The sequence below is a fragment of the Macrotis lagotis genome, chromosome 6, assembly GCF_037893015.1.
Source record: "Macrotis lagotis isolate mMagLag1 chromosome 6, bilby.v1.9.chrom.fasta, whole genome shotgun sequence".
Taxonomy (NCBI): Eukaryota; Metazoa; Chordata; class Mammalia; order Peramelemorphia; family Peramelidae; genus Macrotis; species Macrotis lagotis.
This window is the reverse complement of record NC_133663.1, coordinates 189,218,339-189,231,345: the sequence shown is the minus strand read 5'-3', so window position 1 is coordinate 189,231,345 and position 13,007 is coordinate 189,218,339. Positions and strand designations below refer to the sequence as shown.

Sequence of the window (13,007 nt, the reverse complement as noted above, 5' to 3'; positions counted from 1 at the left end):
AATTTTCAATTAGGAAAGACAGTGTATACATACATAATTTGGAGTGTAGCCATTGCAAATAGCAAGAAATCAGATTGTAATAATGCAGAATGTGGGTAGAGCATTATAATGAGTGGTAGGTTGGAGCCAGATTGTGGAGGGCTTTAAATGCCAACGAGAATGATTTATTTTAAGAGTAAGTACTGTCTCATTTTTTTCTATAGACTGTTAAGGAATGTTTGCTAATTGATTAGTAAATTTGAATATGTCTGGTTTTGATCCTAAGCTGAATGTTTAAATTTCAATAGGAGCAGCTTTTAGATTGTAAAGGTGAAGATGGATGGAATCAGCTTTTTGACTTGATTCAATCAGAACTCTATGCAAGACCTGATGATGTATATGTGAATATCCGATTAGTAGAACTATACAGGTCAAATAAGAGACTGAAAGATGCTGTGGCCCACTGCTGTGAGGCAGAGAGAAATCTAGCCTTGCGAACAAGCTTGGAATGGTATTCATGTGTTGTACGAACACTTAAGGTAAGTAGAAGCCGCTTTTGTACATTTTCTTTTTTTTGGCATGCAGTAGCACTTCACCCATCTAATTATTATCTTTAAGAGGCATCTTTGTTAAATCCGTGTAAAATTCTTAACAACAGTATCATGGCATTATTGATATCCGTTTTATACATCTAGGGCAGTTCTTAATGCCATTCTGTAAACCATTTATTTGTACAAGATATGAGTATCAACTTATGTTATTTGAGAAATTATGGATGAGATGAATTTATTTCAACCTATTTAAGAAAAGACAGGAGTGGGAAAAGTTTTTGAAAGTTTTTTAGTTTTGATTATCACACATAATTTCATTGGGGAACATTTGCTATTATATAGCAAAGGACATAGAACACAAAATAGTTGGTAATTATAAATGAAGTTATATTAAATGTATTTTAATTTATTTCTACCTTGTAGGAATATCTGGAGTCTTTACAGTGTTTGGAGGCCAATAAAAGCAACTGGCGATCCACCAATAAAGACTTACTTCTGGCCTATGCCAACCTTATGCTTCTCACGCTTTCTACTAGAGATGTACAGGAAAGCAGAGAATTACTGGAAAGGTATGATAGTTTTAAGGAATAACTAACTTTCTGTCTAGTTGATTTCCCAAAATGTTTGTTCATATGCTGTACCTAGAAGACTGTTGAAACTGGTGATGAGAATTCTTATTTACCAGTTTTCTGTAAGAGTATTATTTATTTTGCATAATTTAGTTTCTCTGAGCCTCTTCTGCATTAGATTTGAAAAAGAACAAAAGTAAATACACAAACCTATATTATATAAATGTTTTAGTATTGCATGCTGGAAAAAATGATGAATTTGAAAATCGACACATTATGGAAAAGTGAATTGTGTTTGATTTTTTACTTGAAAAGCTAAATAATTGTTGAATCATGAGCAAGTCTTATAATCTATATATTATTAATTAGTTCCCTCACAAGTTTGGAAGAAAAGTAGTTTTATTTTTTTAAAAAATTTTTATTTATTTATTTTTGAATTTTACAATGGTTTCCCCTAATCTCACTTTTCTCCCCCCAGCCCCCACAGAAGGCCGTCTGTTAGTCTTTACATTGTTTCTGTGCTATACATTGATCTAAATTGAATGTGTTGAGAGAGATCACATCCTTAAGGAAGAAAAATATGAGTTAGCAAAATTACATACAGTTGTTCTTTTTAAATTAAAGGTAGTCTTTGGTCTTTGTTCAATCTCCACAATTCTTTCTCTGCATGCAGATGGTATTTGCCGTGGCAGTTACTCCAAAATTTTCCCTGATTGTTGCACTGATGGAATGAGCAAGTCCATTAAGATTGATCATTACTCAATGTTGTTTTGGTTCTACTTATCTCACTCAGCATCAGTTCATGCAAATCCTTCCAGGCTTCTCTGAATTCCCATTCCTCCTGCTTTCTAATAGAACAATAGTGAAGAAAAGTACTTTTCAATCTCCAAAGCATTATTTAAATTTTCTTACTAATATTATTATTATATTTCCAGTTTATATGTGGGATTTTTTTTCCATCTGAATCTGTTACTGAATAAATATGTAACTCATATTTTACTACTTTTAGATGAACCTTAGATGGATGACTTACTGATTTAATTAGAGATTCTTGGTATTGTAGGATGCTTAATGGTTTTTCTTTTTATATTTTGAACAAAAATTATTGTTATATTTTTCCAGGTTTTAATGATATTAATGGTGTTAATGTTTTCTGTCTTAATTTGGTCCTGTTAGTAAATCACTAGATCAAGAAAAAAATTAGAGTGAACTAAAATTTTAGTACAGGCACTATGTAATGTGTTGATTTGTTGATTAGCATAATTTAAAAGTACATCCTAATGTGATAAATAAAACTATTCAAATTGGAAAAGAGAATTAATCTTTTCAAATTTATCTAAAGATAATTATTATAGTACCATAAAGGAATTTCTTCTTGCTCTTTACACTTGCCACTAAATTTAAAGCTTAACCTATTAGCTCCTTGGAAAGATTTTGGCCAACAGTGTTAGTAAGACTTTCCAAAATTAGCTAGGCCATTGCTTTTCTGTATTTAAAACCTTGTCAGAATTCTACTCTGCTGGTATTCCTTTGAGAGCCCAGTACCACATATGCCAAGATAAGATTTGGGTAGGTTTAATGAATGAAAGCAATTAATGGAGAGTGTAATAATTTTGGTGAACTGCAGTAAAAAATTTGACTCTAGAATTTAGCAATTTTGAGTATGTATGTATATATTCATAGCACTTCAAACCAAGGGATTGATTATAAAAAGACTTGAAGGAACTGAAAAGCAATTGAATGAATTCCCCCCCGCAAATAAAAAAGGCTATTTTCAAATTATAGATCTAGTTTAGCATTCTAGCTCTGGAATCCAACTCTCCCCTTTTTTCAAATTTTTATTTAAGGCAATGGGGTTAAGTGACTTACCCAAGATCACACAGCTCGGCAATTATTAAGAGTCTGAGGTCAGATTTGAACTCTAGTCCTCCTGACTGCAGGACTGGTGCTCTATCCACTGTACCACCTAGCTGCCCCCCTCTCCCTTTTGTAGATCCTAGGGAATCTTAGTTAACTTAACCGAGGATCACACAGATGAGTTGAATGGTAATTGTCAGTGTTGTTCATCTTCATAAGCAAAATGTGTGTTGTTGGGCTATTTAGTAATTTGTAAAAACTTAATGATAGTTATGATCACAATTTGATTTAGGTCCTTATTTGAAGGATCCCCCCCCCCCAATTATTTTTGTGGGGAGAGTGAGAAGCTGACAAACACCAAGAAACAAATTCAAATTAGTTATAAGGATTGTTTTTGAAATGAAACATAAAAACATGAATGTTTCTTTGGAAAAGTATAAATTAATTACCAGAACTACTCTGTTTAAGTGTCCCTGTCTGAACTTCCTTCTACTGCGTGTTTTTTTTTCTTCTGCAAGGCAAATGGGGTTAAGTGGCTTGCCCAAGGCTGCACAACTATATTGTGTATTTTTTTTAAATTGATCACTTTTCTTCCCTTTTTTTAGTGGTGATGATGGTGGGTTTTATATTGCTTATTATTCTCACCTTCCCCTCTTTATTTTTTTTTTATTATTACCTAAAAAAACAAGCCTTTACTTTTTTGTGGTGAAATATGTTATCTGTTTGATAGCCGAGATCCAAATTATGCACTCAGTTCAGTAACCTTTTGATTGCTGTTCTTTGCAACATTTTTGTGTTCTAGTTTTGATGATGCACTTCAGTCTGTGAAATCTTTTATGACTGGAAATGATGAGCTATCAGTTACTTTCCTTGAAATGAAAGGGCACTTCTACATGCATGCTGGGACTCTGCTTTTGAAAATGGCTCAGCACAGTGAGGTGCAATGGAGAGCTCTATCTGAATTGGCAGCCTTATGTTATCTCATAGCGTTTCAGGTAAGCAGCTTCCAGTTTAATTTAAGGTATACATATCACCTAGCTGATCTTCCACATGTATCCTAGTTGTGCCTCTGAGAAGGTTCAATAAGGAAATTGCCAAACTTAGGAAAAAGAGATAACTAGGAACTGATTATTAGCATTGGGAACATTTTTTTCCCCTTGAAAAAGACTTTATGGTTTTACTTCATAGTTTAAGTAGAGTTTCTGTAATATATTTCAAATATGCTTAAAAACCAGGGATGGAGCCAAGATGTCAGAATAGACACAACAACTCAACATTTCGCTTCAGACAGATTTAAACTATTGCATTGAATTTAATTTTAGAGCATCATAATTTACTTAAAGTTTGGGTGAGACATTTTTTAGCCTAAGTTAACTTAGGAGATATCTGTGACACTGGGATGGGGTCCGCTGGATCCTCCTTGGTCCCATATTAGCTTTTTAAGGTCACTTTTTTTTTGGTTACTCTGTTTTCCAGTCTATCTCTTGACTTTTAACTTTATGTTAAGTTGGGCTCTGCTCACCTGGAGGTGGGAGATGACTGCATTAGTTGCTGCAGTCTCTTTGGAAATTCTCAACTAGTAAGGGGAGCGAACAATTGGTCAAAAAGAAATCTCTCTAAGATGAATCTTGATCTTACTGGCACAAGATGGGCACTGTCTGGTTTGGTAACTCCATTGCCCTTATGCAATTCTGGGTCTTAGTTCCAGGGCATGGAGGAGTACTTGTGGTCAGTCGCAAGGGACTGCAGTTTCAGGGCAGATAGAACCATTATTGCTTGCAGCTGTAGAGTAGCTGGAGCCCTTTTTGCATAAAGCCTGTAGTAAAGACCATGCAAGCAATGACCTCACATCTCCCAGGATAATAGTACCTTGGAAACGCTAAAAAGTTGTAAAACCTAGAACAAACTCAGAAAATAGCAATATGAAAAACCCTGAAGCTTGGGACAGTGTCTTCCCACCTCCAGGTGAGCAGAGCCCAACTTAACATAAAGTTAAAAGTCAAGAGATAGACTGGAAAACAGAGTAACCCCCCCAAAAAAAGGTGTCCTTAAAAAGCTAATGTGGGACCAAGGACGATCAAGACATAACTCAGAATAGGACAGCAATATGAAAATAGCTATAAGCAAAATCTTAAAGAAAAAATTAGCCCCAAGCCTACCAAGAATTCCTGGAAGAATTAAAAGAAAATTAAAAAAGGGAAAAATTGGGAAAATTGATGAAAGTAATTCAAGCATATTATGGAAAGTGAATTAGCAAGTTGATAAAAGAGGCACAAAAAATCTTCAGAAAATAACATCTTAAAAACAGAATTGACTAGTGATAAAAGACGTAGGAAAAACTCACAAAAGAAAATAATTCTTTAAAAATTAAAGTTGGGCAAGTGGAACTTCATGACACATTGAGAAACAATAAAAGTTAAAAGAAAAACAACTCAAGATCTCACTGTCTGGCTTTTATTTACTCAATCTTGATGATTAAATGTAAAGACTGAAATAATTTCAATCTTTAGTGACCTGTGATTTCATAACTACAAATTAATCATCTCAGTGTGCATAAATTTTTAAATTCTCTGTGACTTAGCAGATATTCAGGAGGGATGTTGCTGAAAAATTCCTTCATCTGTTGATCAGCTTCCTTAAAATTACCTAGTCTGATCCATTATTTGGCATATAATTGAAACCCATTGTGATAGAAGCTCTCCAAGCTTCTCCTATGTTGGCATACCTTTAAGCACCCAAAGGACACTTCCCTGAAACATTAAGGGACATGGATGGAAGAAATGTATAAGTTGAGTAGTATCCATTTTTGTAAGTATGACCTGGAAATTTTGAACGATTTCTAATAATCTAATAAAAATAATTTTTTAGAATTGGTGAAATACAGGGATTGGTTTTATGTTAACAGGAAAAATAATGTATTCTTTGCTTTTACTTACAGATTAAGTATCTCATTTCTATTTAATTTATAATCTAAACATGAATGAATATCTTTGAACCAAGTCTATAGATAAAATTTCTCATTTTTCCATATATTATTTTTTCATTCCTACATCTTAAGTGATCTAAGAAGTTTGATAGTTAAAGACTGACTAATCCAGATATACTTATCTTTGAATGTGGTATGTTCAAGGCTTTAGTTTCCAGATCCTAAATCCTTGAATAACCAGTGAAACCTAGATTTTTTTTTCAAATAACTCCGACCATGAATGACTTCATAAATCTGACATAATGGTGAAACTCTACCCATTTCAGAAGGAACAATTTCTGGGTGATGGACATGATTTACAATTAGAAAAGCCACAGCTATTTGGTCAACATCAAAACTGTTGCTCTCCAGGAGTGGGATTGAATTCTTATTCATTAATGCTTGGACTTAATAAAAGAAAAATTAAAAAAAATTTAAGGGCAGCTAGGTTGGCACAGTGGATAGAGCACCAGCCCTGGAGTCAGGATACCTGAGTTCAAATCTGACCTCAAATCTGACTTAATTACCTAGCTGTATGACCTTTGGGCAACTCACTTAACCCCATTGCCTTAATAAAAAAAAATTAACGTTTGGAGTTGTAGGTCAATAGTTTATTAGGTGTATTTTAACTAATTGCATATTTCCTCTTTAAGAAGTAGTATCTTAATCAAAACTATTATTAGTCATATAAAAAAGTTTAAATCATCAATAATTAAGGAAATGCAAATTAAAATAACTTGAGGTACCACCTATCAGATTGGCTAACATGACAGAAAAGGAAATGACAAAATGTTGCAAGGCATGTGGAGAAATAGAGATATTAATGCATTGTTGGTAGAGCTGTGATTGGTCCAACTATTTTGGAACTATGCCCAAAGGGCATATAAAATTATGCATACTCTTTGATCCAGAAATACCATTACTAAAGAGAACAAAGAAAAAGGAAATGGTCCATTAAGTAGAAAAATACTGAAGCTCTTTTTTATGGTGGCAAAGAATTGGAAATTGAGAACATGCCCATCAGTTGGGGAACAACTGAGCAAGTTGTGGTATATGATTATGATGGAATACTACTGTGCCAAAATAAATGACATGGGGAATGGTTTCAGAAAATTTGGCAAGATTTATATGTGCTAATGCAAAGAGGAATGAGCAACAATATTGTAACAGTGATCAATTATGAAAGACTTAGTTGCTATGATCAATGCAGTGATCACTTCCAAGACAGAACTGATGAAATCTGAATGCAAATGGAAGTATGGCGTTTTTTACTTTTTTATTTTTCCTGCCTTTTATTTCCTCATTTTTTACAGCATGGCTAATATGAATGTTTTGTATGATTTCACATATATAATGATTATTGTTATTTTTGCCTTTTCTTTGTGGTTGTGGAGGGACTAGAGAATTTGAAATTGAAAATAAAAACATTTTTTTAAATTTTAAAAGAAAGTTTCCTCTTAATTTTCTGTTTCCAGGTGTTAGAATTTTTTGCCCATTAACAACAACTGATTCACTCTAAATAGGGTTGGGAAGTAGGCTAGGGGATCATGATTAGACTTTGTGGTGTCATTGTGTGAAGAAATTTCCTTTATCTAAGCAGGCAGGAAGAACTTTCTATGCAAGTTAGTTTAGTGCAAGAGAGTTGCCATAACTGACTGGGTCACTGTCACTGGTCATTGTGAGTCAAAGGTGAGACTTGAATCCATCTCTAAGGCCAGCTCTGTTTGATATGCCATTTTGTGTAGCTAATTAAAATTTGTTTATAAAGATGATAGGAATATTTTAACATACACTGTTATTGCTGCTAAAGTCTGCCTGCAATGTTTACTTAGATGGTTTACTTCCAGGAACATTCATAACTGAAGTGAAATTGAATGTCTTTGTGGTAAAAGACAATTCCTAAGAGAAATATTTTTCATTGTTTAATTCTATATTTTTAGGATAAACAATGTCTTTTAATAAACTGTATAGTCATGTTTTAGAAACTAATTTTGTTTTTTTAAACTCTCTCTGTTGTACATAGTGTACAACATGATGCTCTATACATTATTTTTAAATCTTCAACCTTTGAATTGTCTTACTTAATTGAAGAAAATATAATTTATTCTGATTTCTAATGTTTTCATCAGGTTCCAAGACCAAAGACTAAATTAATGAAAGGAGAAAATGCTGGACAAAATTTGTTGGAAATGATGGCCTATGATCGTCTGAGCCAGACTGGTAATAGCAGAGTTTTGTTGATCTTCTAATTTCCTGGAGTGAATGGGATTCACTTACAGTTTTAATGCATATTGGTTGCCAGGGAGAAGCAAGTTTAAAATGCCTTGAGATTCATAGATTGATTCATTCTTTCATTCAGCAAAATTTTCAAACTTTTCCCCCAAGGAACACAGTTGTATGTGGGATACAAGTACATATTATGACTTGTCCTCAAGGAGTTTACAATCTGGTAGGAAAGAGAAGTCAAGTACATTAATAGTAATGAAAAGAAAAGTTGATGTCCTATGAATGGTTAATTTTATTCTCAAAAAAACAGAAGGATTCACTACTATTAAACTAGTAGGTCTAATTTTGCTTGTTGACTTTTTCCTGGGACTGCTTAATCTCTATACTTGAAACTTTTCCTTTCAATCCTAAAAATAATATGGTATTTTTCAGTTGTTTTGAAATATTTTCTTACTCTCTGCTTTTTATATGCTGATATGATTCAACTTCTATAAAACATTTCAAAATTCATGATATAAAAATTTTTCTAAGTTGGAATATAAGATTTGAATGAAAAAATAAAATCTGAATATCAACTTTCATATCTTTTTTGAATAAAAATATTAGGGGGGAGTGTAAGCCTAAACTCTTAACTTGTGTGAATAATTATTTAATGTCTATTACAGGACATATGCTGCTAAATTTAAGTCGTGGCAAGCAAGACTTCTTAAAAGAGGTTGTGGAATCATTTGCCAATAAGAGTGGACAGTCTGCCTTATATGATGCCTTGTTTGATAGTCAGTCACCTAAAGATAAGTCATTCTTGGGTACTGATGATATCAGACATGTTAGTATACAAACCCCAGAACGTGAAGAACTGGCTAGATATGATATTGGTAAGATGTAGTAAAAATCATCTTGAGTAATGTTTGCATGTTAGAAGCATCATGATATAGATAGTACAAGGGCTCTTGGAATTTATAAACTTACATTTTTAATGTTTTGGTAACTTGTAGTCATCATCATATTGTTTCCTAATCTTTCATCTGTAATAATGTGCATGTTATTTTATACATTAAAAAGCATTGTTTTGAGAAAAATTTAAATGGGCTTTATCAGACTGGCAAATAGTGATCTCAGATGCAAAAAAGTTCCGAGTGGAAAGATGTTTTGGGGGTCAGTACTCTTGACTCTGTACAAAATAATATACTGTTTTGTCTTGGCTAGGTCATTTAACATCTTCTCAGTTTCCTTATCTGCCATGTGGATATAATACTTCTCACTATTCACCTCATACATTCATTTTGTTTTTGTTTTTTTGCAAGGCAGTGGGGTTAAGTGATTTGCCTAAGGTCACACAACTAAGTAGATATTAAGTGTCTGAGGTCAAATTTGAACTCAGGTCCTCCCGATACTCTATCCACTGCACCACTTAGCTGCCCCCCATCATATAGTTATTTTGAAAAATAAAAAGCCTTTATGTAAATTAAAGCTTAAACATAAAATTGTTATTTTAATGTTCTCTCCTTTATCTTGTACTCGATTTTTAGAAAATGTACATTCACTACTTTTTGTCTAAATTTCCATTTAATTTCATCTTGTAAAAAAAATCATCTTTAAGTTTAGATTTTGATCATTGCTTTAATCTTTTGAGTATCATTTTTATATTGTCATTCAACTTTTACTAGTAGTCTTGGGTTTCTTTCCATTGGTTTAAAGAATTCAACATTAAATTTCTTGATTATTTCAAAATGTTATTTTGTTTGGGAAATTGATGAGATTGGTGATATGATCAAACAGTTTTAAAGCTTTAATGAAATAGTAAATCTTCACAGGAAAAAATAGGCATTTGCTTGAAGTAAACACTTTTCTGAAATATATTGAAGGGAAAATCTTTGGAAGTTAAAATCAATGAACTGTATAAGCAAAACTGAAAAAAAATTCTAAAAATTGCTTTTTTTCACTTACAATTATTATTTTACCTATATAGGGGCCATTCGAGCACATAATGGTAGCCTTCAGCACCTCACTTGGCTTGGGTTACAGTGGAACTCATTGTCTACTTTACCTGCAATCCGAAAATGGCTAAAACAACTTTTTCATCATTTACCACAAGAAACCTCAAGACTAGAAACCAATGCTCCTGAGTCAATTTGTTTATTAGATCTTGAAGTAAGTAAGATTTTAAAAAACCAAATTAGATTTGGAAAGTTGCTTTTTAACTTCAAAGTAATTATTCTTTTTTAAAACGTTAATAGGTATTTCTACTTGGGGTGATATTTACCAGCCACTTACAATTACAAGAGAAATCTAATTTTCACTACAATTCACATCAACCTCCATGCTTGCCACTACCTGTATGCAAACAACTTTGTACAGAACGACAAAAGTCCTGGTGGGATGCAGCTTATAATCTTATTCACAGAAAAGCAGTGTAAGTAGTGACTCTTCCCCCCCCCCCCCCCAATGCCTTTTCATTAAGAATAAGTGCATTTAAATTTTGAAATACATCATTTAACTCTTATGAAGATTGTTGGAAAAATTACATTCTTCAAACTCATGTAATGTCCATGTTTATATAGTCCTTTTATTTATTTTTAAGATCTGGAAACTCTGCAAAGTTACGCCTTCTAGTTCAGCATGAAATAAACACACTAAGGGGTCAAGGCAAACATGGTCTTCAACCTGCTATGCTTGTACATTGGGCAAAAAGTCTTCAGAAAACAGTAAGTTAAATTGCTTAAATATATTCTTAGAAGAATTTCAAATCTTAAAAGAAAATAGATATCAGTTGCTATTTTGAAAATTCTGAGTAGTGCTATCTTGATTAGGTCATGCTGTTCGAAATTGTTTTTCTCTGTCCTTTGTTTATAAAGTTAGTATTATATAAAGGAATGCTTGGACTCTTTAGAGTTATAGTCTGAAAAAAGAGAGAAGACTGGGAGGATGAATGAATAAGGAAAAATTTTTGTTAGAAGAGCTATAAAGAAAGAAGCACTTAGATTTATTCTTTTGAGGGGGAGTCTGGTGAATAGAAGTTACAGATAAATAAATTTTGATTCATTATAAAGAATTTATTAATTAAAAAGGAGAGAAGTAATGAATTTCTTGATCCTAGAAGTGGTTCAGTAGGGACTATCTTTGAGAAATGTCATATAGAGAATTATTTCATTGGAAAGGAGATGGTAGTAGATGATGTTTGAGATTTCATCTTGCTTTAATTCTAAGATTCAGGCATGTTTGAACTGGATTAATATGTGATGTAAAATTGTCATTTTAATATATCATTCATTCTAGGGCAGCGGACTGAATTCTTTTTATGATCAGCGGGAATATATAGGAAGAAGTGTTCATTACTGGAAGAAAGTTTTGCCATTACTGAAGACAATTAAAAAAAAGAGTAATATTCCTGAGCCCATTGATCCTCTGTTCAAACATTTTCATAGTGCAGATATTCAGGTACTGCAGCATAAATTTGAGAACTTGTTGGAGAATTGTAAAATGACAGACTCCAGAGAAGTATAATCTGTCCAATAATTAGTGGTAGAACTGTTTTCTTGATTCTTTCCAGTAAACTAGAGGATAATTTGTATAAAGACAATGCCTATATCTAGTCTGCCTATATTTTCTGAAAAGTAATGTATTAGTAATGAGAAACTAGATTTACATTAATTCCTTGTGTAATCAGTTAATTTTCAAAGTTATAGCAACAGAGTGTGTGTAAGTAAAATTACTTTTAAATTCCATTTCTTTTAGGCATCTGAAGTTGGAGAATATGAGGAAGAAGCACACATAACATTTGCTATGTTGGATGCAGTAGATGGGAAAACTGAAGATGCTATGTTAGCATTTGAAGCTATAAAAAATGTTGTTTCCTATTGGAATCTTGCCCTGGTAAGTATTAAAAATCTTTGTGTAATGTTTCAATTTAACTTTAAAAAAGCATCACTGCTTCACAAAATCTTGACTTTTTATTGTAGATTTTTCATAGGAAAGCAGAAGACATTGAGAATGATGCTCTTTCCCCAGAAGAACAAGAAGAATGCAAGAACTACTTGCGAAAATCTAGAGACTACTTAATAAAGATTTCAGATGAAAGTTGCACAGATCCTGCTGTAGCTAAGAAGGTGAGGCAGTAATTTCTTTTAAATGTGTTTACTTATTTTCACCTACTATTGTACTTGACGTGTTCCAGCCTCATGACAGTTGGACAATGTTCTTTGTGTTCTTGGCCATTGATTTAATTTTGAAAATTGGTTTTGTGCTTCCAGTCATATTGTCTTTTCTCTGAGCATAGAGAATACTTGCTCTTACATGCTTTACTTTGTGATGCTGGTGCTTGCTATATTTGAAGTAAGTTCTGCAGTTTAGAGGACAGTAAATGTCAACCACAGCTTTCACCAGAAGAATTCATTTAAATTTAAGTAATATTTGCTTTGTTGTTTTAGGCTTTGTATAATAGGTTTCTGTTTTTAAATTTGTGAAGCTGTCAACTTATGAAACATTGATTTCTAGTAAATTGGAGAAAATTTTATTTCAGGGAATAGGGTAAATTTCTCAGGTGTGTACTTAGTGATCAGTTAGCTTTTTCTGTTTCTTAAAAGTTATTTGCATTCTGTAATGTAATCCAGGCAGCACATTTCTAGGTCTTAGGTCATTTGAGTTTCTTTATAATATGAGATACTATCTCTTCCCAGAGTTTTCATAGTACCACTGTGTTGTTCTCTTTCTACTTGTAGACTTGTCTTCTTTCTTCTCTGTAGTCCAATCTTCCATGTCCTGCTCCCCTTGCAATCCTCTTAGTTTACTTCTGGACTTTATCTTCTTTCCTATACATTTATCTCCCTTTGTTTTAAAATTTATGGATTTATTTAGTATTTT

General features: G+C 32.8%; 1 protein-coding gene across 2 annotated transcripts in view; it reads left to right on the top strand.

Moving 5' to 3' along the window:
• LOC141491322 (E3 SUMO-protein ligase RanBP2-like) overlaps nt 1–13,007 on the top strand; it is a 69,167-nt gene that overhangs the window by 25,339 nt on the left and 30,821 nt on the right. For both annotated transcript variants that reach the window (XM_074192149.1, XM_074192148.1), the window contains exons 5-15: nt 288–518; nt 954–1,099; nt 3,759–3,951; nt 8,051–8,141; nt 8,813–9,022; nt 10,117–10,298; nt 10,385–10,560; nt 10,729–10,852; nt 11,424–11,585; nt 11,883–12,020; nt 12,107–12,253. In XM_074192149.1, the coding sequence (XP_074048250.1) occupies nt 288–518; nt 954–1,099; nt 3,759–3,951; nt 8,051–8,141; nt 8,813–9,022; nt 10,117–10,298; nt 10,385–10,560; nt 10,729–10,852; nt 11,424–11,585; nt 11,883–12,020; nt 12,107–12,253 (1,800 nt within the window). The remainder of the gene's footprint in view (nt 1–287; nt 519–953; nt 1,100–3,758; nt 3,952–8,050; nt 8,142–8,812; nt 9,023–10,116; nt 10,299–10,384; nt 10,561–10,728; nt 10,853–11,423; nt 11,586–11,882; nt 12,021–12,106; nt 12,254–13,007) is intronic.